The sequence below is a fragment of the Martes martes genome, assembly GCF_963455335.1.
Source record: "Martes martes genome assembly, chromosome: 18".
Classification (NCBI taxonomy): Eukaryota; Metazoa; Chordata; class Mammalia; order Carnivora; family Mustelidae; genus Martes; species Martes martes.
The window spans coordinates 41,003,691-41,017,558 of record NC_137906.1 but is presented as its reverse complement, the minus strand read 5'-3'; the positions used below and the strand labels follow the sequence as shown (position 1 = coordinate 41,017,558).

The following is a 13,868-nucleotide window of genomic DNA, read 5'->3' as shown; positions in this document are numbered from 1 at the left end:
GACCACAGGCCCTTTGAGCCACCTCTGCACAGGGAGAGAAGCGATGACTATTCCCACACCTCGGCCATCAGAAGCTCTCTCCTAGAATAAACCAACCCCTGCCCCCAACATGTGAGAAGAGATCGCTGTTACCCTTTCCAGAAGAGCTCAATCTGGGCTCTTAGAACATCTGAGAGCACGGGTACCACCACCAGGCTGGTGTCAGTCCAACTACAACCTGACCCAAACCAGCATCCCCACCCCCGAGGACCGTGCGCCTGTCCCATGGATGTTGTCCAAACGCCTGTCTCTGTCCTTAGGTGACTCCCGAAGGGGGAGCTGCAGTGTGGCTCACTGGAGTCGGGCTGAGGCTGCCAACGGCAGACCAGGTGGGCGGCCCTTCCTAAAGCGGTGCGTGTGAAACGGGCCACCAGCTGGAAGGCCGCAGTGAGTCTCCAGGGCACAGAGGGACAGCAGAGACCCCACCGCAGCCGTAGGAGGCCGTCCGTCAGATTTATTTATTCCTACTCGACATAACCCAGAACACAGGAGCAACTCTGTACATCTCTAGAACCCCACAGCTAGCTCCCAACAATAGAAACCGTTAACTACAAAAGAGGAGTTGTATCCAGCAAATATAAAGGGTAACTTTAGGCTGTGTCCAATGTTCGTCAGACTATTTACAGGCCCGGCTGTGGGTTCAGATCTCGCCAGCCTCCTTCTCCTCCGACCTCCGCGAAGCTGTCTTCCCGTTGGAGCTCTCCAGCCTCCAGTCAGCGGCCCCTCGCTCACTGCGCCCGTGCTCCCAGGACTCCTCCCTCGACGTCCGCTCTCTGGAGAACCTGGGAAAGGAGACCCGAGGCTCAGAGGAGGCTGCATCCCCCTTCCGGCTGGACCCTTAAGCACGGGCAGCTTGGAGCCTCAACATCGGGTCAGGGAAGGCCTCGACGGAGCACCCCCGGGGAAGCCCTCAGCAGGCAGAGGGCAGCCGGCCGCCCAGCGCCCCGGCGGCTACACAGGAGTGTTGAGGAAGCCACTCCAGAGTGCCGTTTGCAAACCTCTCTCCCAACGGGGTAGGCTTTTGCTGTAACGTGACCAGAGCAAGACCACGCTGCGCACATGTGGGGTATGACCCTTACACAGACACAGCGGAAGAAAGGCTGTAATCCAGCACACAAAGGTGCTCACGGTGTTTCCCTCAAAGTGCGCGGGTCGATGTTTTCTGGGTTGTTTTCCTTAAGAAAACCACAGCAGAGGTAAGTAGGGCCTGGTCAGGACACAGATCTCAGGGGCTCTGTGCACTGAGGGGACAGCGAGCGTGCGGCCGGTCACAAGGGAGCTGAGCCCATGTAACCACCTCCACACTTCTCAACTGTCCCAGCCCGGAATCCACCTGCTGCCCTGCGCTTACAGCCCCCTGCGCGCTGGGCCCCATTCACGACTCCTCAAGGCTCCAACACTCAGTTGCACAGATGCCCCTCCAGGTCCTGAACAAAAGCCCCAGACCCGTCCCTACCAGGTACGGCCAACAGGCCCCAATGACAGACCCCCAGAAGACCCTGGGAACACAAAGAGAAGGGGCTCACTCCTGGTTGCAGCTACTGAAGGAGTCAGAGTAGTTACTTGTATTTCGCACTCCGGTCCCTGGAAGCCCGGCGGTGGCCCCGGCTGTGGCTCCGGGAACGGCTGCGGTGGCGCCGGTGTCTGTCTCGGGACCGGGATCGGGATGACTTTCGTCGCTCCCTGGAGGTAGATCTGGACCTCCTGCGACGCCGGTCCCGGGATCGTGACCTGCAGCAGACAACCAGAAGGCTCGGAAGGCTGGGATGCCTCATCCCAACAGCCCTTCTCTAGCGGGAGCATCTCCCCTTCCCCCCTACAAATTTACAACTGGGGTTCACAACAGTCCCATCGATGCACAAGTATGGCCTCCTCCCACTGATGCTTCCTGAAAACACCTGCCACCCCACAGGCCTCGCCAGTACCTTGTGACCACCCCCCCTCATTTACGGTGGGTCCCTCTGCTGCACTGACGCCCTAACCGGCCTGACAACAGACAGACGGGTCTGAGCTTGGGCCTGAGCGTGGTCCCTCACCAGCCCTGCCGACCAGATAACAAGCGCGAAGCTGTAAAAGTTAACTATTAAGGAAAAAACGCATGGAGGAGGGCCGTGGGTGGTTCAGTCAGTTAAATGACTCTTGGTTTCGGCTCAGGTTGTGACCTCAGGGTCATGAGAATGAGGTCCAGGACAGGCCACGCGCACAGGGCAGCATCTGACTGGGACTCTCTCTCCCTCTCAAACGAACATGTTAATGGATCTGGAAACCTACCTCCTTCGATCTCTGGTTCTGGATCCAGACCTAAAATGGAAAAGAAAAGGATGAACAATTTTCCCCGAACAGCCGTGCCCCACGGCATACAAGGCGAAGGAGTACCGGCTTCCCACCGAGTCCTGTTGTTTTCTAGCGGCTCATGCACTCCCAGGCCCACAGCTCCAAGTGTCAACGCTCACGGTATGAGGCCAGCTCCCAGCCCCAGGGGTCAGACGCTACACCCGGAGCTCAACAACGGACTCGCACAGCTACGCAGACTGTCACAGAGCAGATGCCAACAACGGGCAGGATCTAAAGTCACCAGAGGACACCAAAGTTGAAGCAAAGCCTCGAGCTCCAGACACAAGTTCACTGCTCGGTGAGGGTGACATGACCTCCTTGGGAAATACGCGATAACGTGGGTCCTCATTCTACAACCTGTTCTACAGCAAAAACGAACAAGATCACCAGCACAATGTGTTGAGCGGGATGTGACAGAAGATGTTCCTCTATCTGAAGGGTGATCTGATAGGTTCTTAGAAAGCAGTTCTTCCAACACCTACTAATATTTACACATTAAATTTCTTTGTCTTAAAAATTCTTCTTCTTTTATTTTTTTAAGATTTTATCTATTTATTTGACAGAGATCGCACGTGGGCAGAGAGGCAGGCAGAGACAGAGGAGGAAGTAGGCTTGCCGCTGAGCAGAGAGCCAGATGTGGGGCTCGATTCCAGGACCCTGAGATCATGAGCTGAGCCGAAGGCAGAGGCTTTAACCCACTGAGCCACCCAGGCGCCCCTGTCCTAGAAATTCTAAGGAATTTTATAAACCACTGAAATATACCAAAATCAGGATGATCACTAAAATACTCATTCATTTATAGGGGCACCTGGATGGCTCAGTCGGTTAAGCTTCCGACTCTGTTTCGGCTCAGGTCATAATCTCAGGGTCCTAGGAACGACCCCCCACATAAGGCTCTACCCAGTGGGGAGTCTGCTTGAGGATCTCTCTCCCTTTGTCCTCCCCTAACCCACCTCTCTCAAATAAATGAAATCTTTAAAAAACAAAACAAGGCCACCTGGGAGGCTCAGCCAGTTGAGCCTCTGCCTTCAGCTTGGGTCATGATCCCAAGGTACTGGGACTGAGCCCCACTTCGGGCTCCCTGCTTAGTGGAGAGCCTGCTTCTCCCCATCCTGTTCCCCCGGCTTGTGTTCTCTGTCAAATAAAAATAGGGCACCTGGGTGGCTCAGTGGGTTAAGCCTCTGCCTTCGGCTCGGGTCATGATCTCAGGGTCCTGGGATGGAGCCCTGCATCGGGTTCTCTGCTCAGCAGGGAGCCTGCTTTCCCCTCTCTCTGCCTGCCTCTCTGTCTACTTGTGATCACTGTCAAATAAATAAATAAAATCTTAAAAAAAAAAAATGAAATTAGGGGCGCCTGGGTGGCTCGGTCTGTTAAGCCTGTCTGCCTTCAGCTCAGATCACGATCCCGCAGTCCCCACATCAGGCTCCTTGCTCAGCAGAGAGCCTGCTTCCCCTTCTGCCTACGGCTCCCTCTGCTCGTGTACTTGTGCTCTCTTGACAAATATATCAATGTAAAAAAACTGCTATTAAAAAGGATAGGAAAACCAAACACCAATATGGCTGCGTCAAACCAGGAAACGTCTGCACGGCACAGGAACCATCAAGACACAATGCGGCTCAGCAGTGGAAGAGGAAAGCACGTGTGGGCAGAGACCTGGTAAGGGTCAAGACCCAGATGTAGCAACGCCTGCAACCCCACAGAAAATCCACTCCGGTAAAAAGCAGCAGAGATCTTGGGACACGGGGCGCTCAGTCGGCTAAGGGTCTTCAGCTCACGTCATGATCTTGGAGTCCTGGGACCGAGCTGTGTGTTTGGCTCCCTGCCCTCACCCTCTGCCCCCAGCTTATGTTTCTCTCTCTTGCTCTCCTTCAAATAAATAAATAAAATCTTTAAAAAGTTTTTACAGAAATAAATAAAAAATAAAGTAGAGGATCCAAACAAACTTTTTTTTTTTCAAAGAGAACACACAGGTGGCTGACAGGAACATGAAAAGATGCTCCACATCCCTCATCACAAGGGAAACGCAAAGCAAAACCACAGTGGGGTATGATGGCCTCACATCTGTTAGAGAAGCAACAAGAAATAACCAACACAACACAGAACAGAATGACAAACACGGGAAGAAGTAACAAGCGCGTGAGGACGTGGGCAGAAGGAACCCTCATGCCCGGCCGGCGGGCAAGGGACCTCCCAGAGCCACTGTGGGGACAGTGTGCAGGAGTCTCAAACGGTCAGAACTAGGGGCGCCTGGGTGGCTCAGTGGGTTAAGCCTCTGCCTTTGGCTCAGGTCATGATCCCAGGGTCCTGGGATCAAGTCCCGCATTGGGCTCTCTGCTCAGCGGGGAGCCTGCTTCCCCCTCTCTCTCTGCCTGCCTCTCTGCCTACTTGTGATCTCACTCTGTCAAATAAATAAATAAAATCTTTAAAAAAAAAAAAAAAAAGGTCAGAACTAGAACTACCATATGGTCCCGTGACCCTACTTCTGAGCGTTTACCCAAGAAAATGAACTCAGGGTCTTGAAAAGACCTCCGCACCCCCACGTTCATCGCATCATTATTTACAAGGGCCGAGACACAGAGACAACCCAGTGTCCACCCACAGACGAATGTGAGGTACGTACACAGGGCAGCATTCCTCAGCCATGAAACAGGACATCCTGCCGTATGTGACAGCACGGATGCACCGCGAAGACATTGCGCTACGTAAAATCAGTCACAGAGAGACACAAATAACCTATGATCTCGGTGATATGCAGAATCTAAAAAACCCAAACTCACAGATACAGTGAAGGAACAGGCTGGTGGTTGCCAGAGGCAGGGGGTGGGGATGGGCCGCGACGGCGAAGGTGTGGAGAGGAAAAGGGCAGTTAAGGCGCGTCACCACAAGGGCACTGTGTCAGCTGTCGAGAGCACTCCCGCTGCGGACGGTCTCGGGGATGAGGCGAGGCTCCCACAGGGACCCGCACATGCACACACCCCCTGCCAAGGGAGTGGTCACTTTGATGGAAAAAGGGACGTAGGTGTTTTGCTTAATACATTTTTATACTGTTTGAATCTCTTTTGTTTTTGTTTGAATCTCTTTATAATCAAAATCTGTGAGGTAATTCAAGTAATGAAAATAAACACAAAAAATTCAACAGTTATTTGTCGTTTCTGAATTATATAGTAATTCTCCCAGGAAAGCCCAGCTTCTGGGCCTTTCGAGGACGGTGAGATCTCTCCCGACAGTGTGGTCCTGGCTCCAGCCTTCTCCCTGAACTCTGACCAGATGTCTCCCAAGCTTCTCCAACTGAGTATGACCAGAGCCAAATTCCACCCCCCATCACCCCCTCAACAGCCCTTTACACTGCTCCGTCTTCTCCATCCCCCTCCCCCCAGTGGCAACTCCAGGCCAGAAACCCTGAGGCCCACTCTATTTCCCCTTTGCTTGCCTCACAACCCTGCACCAGCCGATCTTCTCAGCCCCACCCCCAAAACACACCCAGATCCTTCTCATCCTCCCTGTAACCCGGCGCCCCCTTCACCGGACTCCCGCGGCGTCCACCCCTACCACCTTGGCTTGTTCTCAGCAGGGCCCCACACCTCGGTCAGCTCCAGAGTCTGCTCAGACCGACGGCCCTTCCCTGACGGACGTCCCCCCAGCAAGTATGGCTGCGCGGACAGAGCACGCTCCGGCTCCGGAGAGCCTCAGCTCCGGCCCGACTTGGCTGAGCGCCGCGCACCCACGAGGCAGGTCAGGGCACACCAGGTCAGTGGCCTCAGCAGCGCGCACAGCCCCGGACGACTGTCCACAGCACACGGCGCTCCCCCAGGCCGGCCCAAACCCCGCTCTTCTGAACAGGCTGCGTGTCGGCTTGCTCTGCTCTTAAGGGCCACGCAGGTTCGTGGCAGACCTCGACGGCTACGGGCCAGACTGCAAGGAAAGAGCAGGGTCAGGGCTGGGGTGAGGTGCGCACTGTGGACTCACCTCCTGCTCAGGCGCTCCTCCCGCTCTCTCTCCTCTCTCCTCCGCAGTCGATCCTGGTTTCTCTTCTCCTGCTTTTCAGCCACAGTTTTCTACATAAGCAAAAAGTTGGAAAACGAGAGGAGAAGAAGCTATACCAGTGAGTATTTATGGGGTGCCTGCGGGGCTCAGTCGTTAAGCGTCTGCTTTAAGCTCAGGTCACGGTCTCGGGGTCCTGGGATGGAGCCCCGTGCTGCCTGCTCAGAGGGAGGCCTGCTTCTCCCTCTCCCGTGCCCCCTGCTTGTGTTCCCTCTCTGTCTCTGTCAAATAAATAAAATCTTAAAGAAAAAAATCATGGGGACGCCTCGGTGGCTCAGTCGTTAAGCGTCTACCTTCAGCTCAGTCATGATGTCGGGGGCCTGGGATCGAGCCCCGCATCGGGCTCCCTGCTCAGTGGGAAGTCTGCCATACCCTGCTGGCCAGGAGCAGCCTGTCCCTGGGGTGCTGAGCACTCCAGCGGCTTTAGAGCCGGCCTCACGGGACAGCAGACCAGGGGAGGCAGACCGTGAGCTGGCGTTCTTTGGTATTTTATTACGAAGTCCTCTCTACACCCACCATGGGGCTCAAACGTACAACCCCACGATCAAGAGTCACGTGCTCCACAGAGCCGGCCAGGCGCACCCACCCCTGGCTTTCAGCACCAAGCTCGAAACCTGGCTCACAGGCCCATTGGTGGACAGAGCAGAGAAGACAAAGCAGGAGACGGGGGGAGCCCAGGGAAACTCCACTATGGGACACAGCTGACACAGCTGAGCTCAGAGCACTAGCTCCACACCCCGACCCTGAACATCAACCCAAAGCCTCTTCATGCCCCACTCCCTGCTGACGGAACGAAGCCCTAAGGGGGAGTAAAACAGGGCCAGGGAGACAAAGGGCCACCAATCTTCTCATGCTCACGAAGTCACAAAGGATAACCCCACACCTCGGTGCAGACTGGAGCCAGGCCCCTGAACGAAGGGTACAACAAGGACTAAGGGGGAGAGGCCAGCTGGCCCCCTGAAAGCACTCACGAGGTGCAACAGCCCTCCTGGTGGCCCCCTGGGCTCTCCAGCCCACGCTTCACGTGCCCTGCTCCGAGCAGGCACCCGGGACGGACACATGAAGGTCAAGGATGGGAATCTTAGCCCCTCGACGGAAGGGCTTCCTAAAGTGGAAGTGACTGAGCACAGGGTTGTGGTCTGGGATTAGCTCCTTCCAAACACCTCTGCTTCCTTCCAGCCCTACGCAAGAAGGCCTTGCCGTGCTACTGCCTCGGCGTGTGGCCTGGGGTGAGACCTCTGGGAGCGCGGTAAGCGAAGCCATCTCAGACCAGGGCCCAGAGCTCCCGCCCTCCTGACTGTTCAGAGGTGCACTTCTAGACGTGTTTTCTGTTGTTAGTCTAATCGCCCTTATCAAAATCTGTAATATGTTTGGGTTGTCTGGATCAACCTCGTACCACTCACTCTGCAAACACAAAGGCTGCCTTCTAGATCTAGTTAATACTTAAGTTCCTCATGGGCACCTGGCTGGCTCAGCCAGTAGAGCACGTGGCTCTTGATCTTGGCGTTTTAAGTTGGAGCCCCTTGCTGCATGTGAAGATTACTGAAAAATAAAATCTTTAAAAAAACAAAAACAAAAACTTAAGTTCTTAAGGTTTCTGAGGAAAATTCTTCAATATAGTCTCATCTCTACTGGAAAAATACATGTTAAAATAAAAGGCTTTCAGATATAAAAAAAAATATCAGAACAAAATGATGGTGTGATAGGAAATGGAAATACAATTTGAAGGAGAAACGGAAGGGCCTCCTGGGTGGGTTAGTCCATGAAGCATTTGACTCCAGCTCAGGTTATGATCTCTGGGCTCTGGGCTCAGTGGAGAGTCTACTTGCGGATTCTCTCTTGATTCTCTCCCGTCCCTCCCCCTGCTCACATACATGCTCTTTTTCTTAAATAAATGTATCTTTAAAAAAAACTATAACAGGGCGCCTGGATGGCTCAGTTGGTTGAGCGACTGCCCTGGGCTCAGGTCATGATCCCGGACTTCCAGGGTCGAGCCCCGCATTGGGCTCCCAGCTCCTTGGGGGGTCCGCTTCTCCCTCTGACCTTCTCCTCTCTCATGCTCTCTCTCACTCATTCTCTCTCAAATAAATTAATAAAATCTTTTTAAAAAATCTATAATAAAGTGTATCACTTTTGAAAATTCTACTGGGAGCACAGAAGCAAACTGTTTTAAGACCAGTGGCAGCCACCCCAGCTCTGCTCCCAGTGCCAAGTTTACATCTCACCTACAGGAAACCCCTTCTCAAGTACAGGGCTGTCCCCTGCTCCTTCAAAGGACACAAAAGGCCTCCACCTTCATTGTCATAGTGTCCTCGTCAGGTGCCATGTGTCTTTCCACCAACTCTCATGTGGCTGGAAGAAGACCTGCACAGCTCCCAGAAACCCATCCTAGTGGTCCCTACACAGTGGGGAGGACTCCACCAATCTGAAAAATAATTCAAAGTATCCGAAACATGCTCACCCTTCCCTCTGAGTATTCCACACCCAAGGTAAGTTTTAGAGTCTAACCCCGGAAACGGAGGAGCCTGAGGAAGAGACAAAGGTGGGCAGCTGTGGAGCAGTCCGTCCAAAACACCCCACCACGTTCTCGTCCTTCCAAGGAGGCTCAAAGGCAAGGGCCAGGCAATGTGATCTTCTGTCTAGCCTCACCACTCTCCACGCGCACACCTCTGCCCAAGGAGAGAAACAAGACTACGGGTTCTTCCCATCTCAGGGGTGTGCGAGAGCTCTGTGTACCAGAGGACTAGACTGTGTTTTTTTCCTGCAAACAAGTGCAAACTAAAGAAATAGTCAAGGTCCTTTCCCTCTGGATTCTAAGACCTTAGTTCTCATGTGAACAAAATTACAAACTCTGAATATTTCACTACAAAATTCAAGACAGATTCTTAGAAAAGATCAAAACAGCGGTGCCTGGGTAGCTCAGTTAAGTGTCTAAAGTCACGTCACGATCCCAGGGTCCTGGGATTGAGCCCCACGTCGGGCTCCCTGCTCAGCTGGGAGTCTGCCTGTCCTTCTGCACTCCCCTCCCCAATTTGTGTGCGCGCTCTCTCTCTCTAGTAAATAATTAAATCTTAGAAAAAAAAAAAAGAAAAAGAAAAGAAAAAAGAAAAAAAAGGTCAAAACACAAGGTTTTCTACAAGTTAATACAAAGCCATCACAAGACTGCCTGGGTTTCTCCAGAAACAACATATTAACATACCCTCAACTGATCAAGCTTCTCTCGGATCTGAATGAACCCCAAGTGTAACTTGCCCCCGAAGTGGTCTGCGAGACGACGGTCATTGTCATGGAGGCCAAGGTAGGCCGAACAGACCTCACAGACACGCAGCTTCTGCTGTTGAAAACTGGACGCGGGCATGGAATTTCTGTATTCTTCCTGGAGAATGGGAACAAAGCAATGAAAATGAGGTACACAGAACCACAACTAAATTGTCAACCCCCGAATGGAAATATTTGAAGGGACTATAGAGATAACTTTGAAATAAACAAAAACTCATCATTTACAAGCTTCAGGTATTTGTAACTGACTCCATTTCCATCGTTTATTATGAAATGAACAATCATGATTTCAAAGCAATAAGGGATGTTCAAATTTCTCGGGACAAGCAGGAGGCTGTCTGCTCTCAGAGGCCAACAGGGAAGGCAGGCCTCAAGTACGTGCAGTGTAGACCTCTAGGAGGACCAGAGAACCAAGGGAGACTCTTCAAAAGGGGCCTTCCAAAAAACAAAGCCCCAAAACCAAACCAACCAACCAAGCAAAATACACAACAGCCACTCATGGAGGTGTTCCAAGGTCCAGAAAGCTGTATGCCAACTCTGCCCTAAAGGCTAAAATTTGGACCAACAAATACATTACACTCTTCAAAAAAGAGTATGTCCAACAAAACAGACTAAAACACACCTCTCTGGCAGCAACTCCAGTCAGAACAGATGTGTAATACAGAAGAAATGAAGTAAGATATGGTTCCTGATGCTGGTGCCAAAGTCAAAACATGCCTTTAAGACCCAGGTTTAAGAGGTGCCTGGGTGGCTCAGTTGGTTAAATGTCTGCCCTCGGGGGCACCTGGGTGGCTCAGTGGGTTAAAGCCTCTGCCTTCGGCTCAGGTCGTGGTCCCAGGGTCCTGGGATCGAGCCCCACATCGGGCTCTCTGCTCGACAGGGAGCCTGCTTCCTCCTCTCTCTCTGCCTGCCTCTCTGCCTACTTGTGATCTCTGTCTGTCAAATAAATAAATAAAAATCTTTAAAAAAAAAAAATGTCTGCCCTCGGCTCAGTCCATGATCCCAGGGTCCTGGGATCAAACCCCACACTGGGCTCCCTGCTCAGCAGAGAACCTGCTTCTCCCTCTCCCTGCTGCTTGGCCTGCTTGTGCTGTCAAATAAATAAATAAAATCTTTAAAAAAATTTTTTTTCTAAGAAAAAGACCCAGATTTAAGAAGTGCATTCCAGGGCACCTGGGTGGCTCAAATGTTCATGTTAAGCATCCGTCTTCAGCTCAGGTCATGATCTCCAAGTCCTCGGATCGAGCCCCGCATCAGGCTTCTGGCTGGCTCAGTGTGGAGGCTGCTTTTCCCTCTCCCTCTACCTCTGCTTGTGCTTATCTTGTCTCTCCCAAATGAATAAATAAAATCTTAAAAAGAAATGCATTCTAGGGGGGCCTGGGTGGCTCAGTGGGTTAAAGCCTCTGCCTTCGGCTCAGGTCATGATCCCAGGGTCCTGTGCTCGAATCCCCATCAGGCTCCTTGCTCAACAGGGGGCTTCCCCCTGCTTGTGTGTGGGCCCTCTGACAAATAAAATCTTTTTAAAAAATTTAAAAAATAAAAAATAACTAACAAATAAAGGGATGTTCCATTAATTCACACATTCAAAATTCCCTGGCAAAAGCAGATTAAAATAAGATACCACGTCATTCACTAAGCCGGCAAAGACATCAAAAACCAGGCACTCTCATACACCACCGGCAGCAGACTACACTGGTGCCACTAACAGGGAGTGCACCTGAACTATCTCTGAAAGCCAGACAGGTGTGCGCCCCTTCCGGGAACTCTTCCGGGCATCCGTTCCGGAACACGCTCATACGTGTGCCAGCCAACAAGTACAAGGATGCTGTCTGTGAAGACGAGAAACCACCAAGAACCGAGAACATCACCCACAGACAGTCGCAGGTTCATGAAACAGAACTCCGCAGCCACAGACTGAAGGAGGTTGTATGCGGCATCACGGAGACCTCGCCAACAGTGGTGAGTGGACGAGGAAAGCGAGAGACAGACAGACACAGCATTTCTGTGAGATTTTTTTTAAAGCACAAAGCACAAAAACATACCCACACCACACACACACACACACACACACACACACACGCACACACACAGAGTTTATGGGCAGCACGCACGTGTAATAAAGAATAAAAACAAGTGAATGCACACCAATGCCCGCCTCTGGGGAGGGGCGGGAGGGGACTGGAGAGGGAAGCACTGGGAACCTGAATTTCCATTATGATGTGCCAAAGCTTTCATTAAAAAGAAAAAACAAAACCAAAAACCTTAGGCAAAATGATAAATTCAGTGGGCCCATGCATATTTGTGATACTCTATCCCTTTCTGTAATTCTGAAACTTTGACTACCACCCTCTAATTTCTTTCAAAATAAACTCTCATTATACTGAATTTAAAAAAAGTATCAACAAGTACTGTATGTTCCATTTACATAACATTCTTAACATGACCAGAATAGAGAGATGGAGGAGAGATTCGTAGCTGTCAGAGAAGTGGATGTGGCTACAAAAGGGTCAGGAAGGGATTTTAGTGGTGATGGATATTTCGTGACTGTCAACATCCTTTCTATTGCGCCGTGCAATGGTTTTTCAAGATGGCATCTCCGGGGGAAACTGGATAAAGGTACATGGGATCTCTCGGTATCATTTCTTGAGACAACTGAACACCCTTGCTGCTGAGAGCACAAAGGGACCCACAGGTGCCACACCACCACAGAGCAGCGTGGCAGAGGCCCCCCTGACACCAGCCTGTCTTGCGCAGTGGTTTTAAGGAAGTGGTGCTGCCTCCTGGGGGCACGACCAGTGACGGGATGGAGGACACTGGCCAGGGTAAGGATGCTACGAGTCCTGGGCATGAACAGCAGGCACCCCTGCTCCTGTCCTGCTCCTGTCTGGGCTGTCTGCAGACATCCGCATGAGGAACCCTTCATCTACAATCACTGACACCCACATACAGATCTCAGAGCCAGCCCAGGGATGTCGCGTGTCTGCTCTGCTCTCGGAAGCATGAAGGGTGGGGCCTCAGGCTGTACCAAGAAGCCAGAGCTTCCCTCCTGACTCTCTGGTCTTCCTGGTAGACCAGTCAGCAACCCAAGGAGCCAACTCTGTGCTACACATAAACGCGTATTTCCGGTTTCAGGAGACAGGGGTTTAGATCCCGTGATAAGGATTTATATACATGATTTATATTTATAGTAAGTGTTCAGGGATTTAAATCCTGTACAAAACGCAGAATTTAAATATAAACCCCATCTCCAAGAAACGGAACTACTCTGTAAACCAGGGAACACTGTTGGGAACTTTAACAAGTTACACCTCCATGGTGTGACAAATGCCACTCAAGGTATTTGATTCAAATGTCACCTGCAATTGTCACCTTCGTGAGCCCATCTGTCTTTGGGCGTGAATACATTTTATGTACCAACATCCATCTGTACCACGAGCTCCTTTCCCTCTCACGTTCAAGGATGGACATATTAGCTACGAACATCACTGAAGGGGATGTTGTTCTGCCAGGGGCATGAAGCAGTATGCCAGCACCGCCCTCCAACGGATCGTGCCGCTCACCCCAACGCAGGCACGGCCCCCTTGGAGTGACCCTTCCGCTCTGCAGACTTACCACCGCCCCGGTGGGCATCGTGACAGCACCCATGGGCCCTGCGCGCCACCCATGCCTTCGGTTCATCGTTCCGGACCTCTGACTGTGTGTTAAGCACCATGCTGAACCAGGGCTACAGAGGTGGCCCAAGCGAGACCTGCACCAGGGGCACCTACACTTCATCTCCTCATCTCTACCCAGCCTCCCCGAGCCCACGGCTCTAATGATCTTCTCAGCCTGTGGGTCTTGGCCGAGGGCACTTCCAGGATTACCCAAACTCACCTGGAGACCCCTGGAAACACAGAGTCACTCTCAAACTCAGACTCATTCTTCTGACCACCAATTTTCATCTGAATGACTCTTATCCGTCTGTTCACGTACCCTCTTTCTGGACCCCGCCCAACCCCAGCGCTGTCTCCACAAGGAGGGCGTCCTCTGGCTTGCTGCCAACTAAAAACTAGCCGGGGCGCCCAGGCGGCTCCATCGTTGAGCCTCTCCCTTCTGCTCAGGTTCTGATCCCAGGAATCCTGGGACTGAGCCCCGCATCGGGCTTCCTGCTCAGCAGGGTATCTGCTTCTCCCTCT

At 52.1% G+C, this 13,868-nt stretch overlaps 1 protein-coding gene across 4 annotated transcripts in view; it reads right to left on the bottom strand.

Moving 5' to 3' along the window:
* Positions 1-457: 457 nt before the first annotated feature.
* LUC7L (LUC7 like) overlaps positions 458-13,868 on the bottom strand; it is a 36,965-nt gene continuing 23,554 nt past the window's right edge. For 2 of the 4 annotated variants that reach the window (XM_080829779.1, XM_080829781.1), the window contains 5 exons: positions 9,614-9,790; positions 6,340-6,428; positions 2,311-2,340; positions 1,566-1,770; positions 458-821 (listed from right to left, as the gene is read on the bottom strand). In XM_080829779.1, the coding sequence (XP_080685905.1) occupies positions 1,599-1,770; positions 2,311-2,340; positions 6,340-6,428; positions 9,614-9,790 (468 nt within the window). In that variant the 3' untranslated portion in view covers positions 458-821; positions 1,566-1,598. The remainder of the gene's footprint in view (positions 822-1,565; positions 1,771-2,310; positions 2,341-6,339; positions 6,429-9,613; positions 9,791-13,868) is intronic. The other 2 variants (XM_080829778.1, XM_080829780.1) reach the window with 1 other exon arrangement.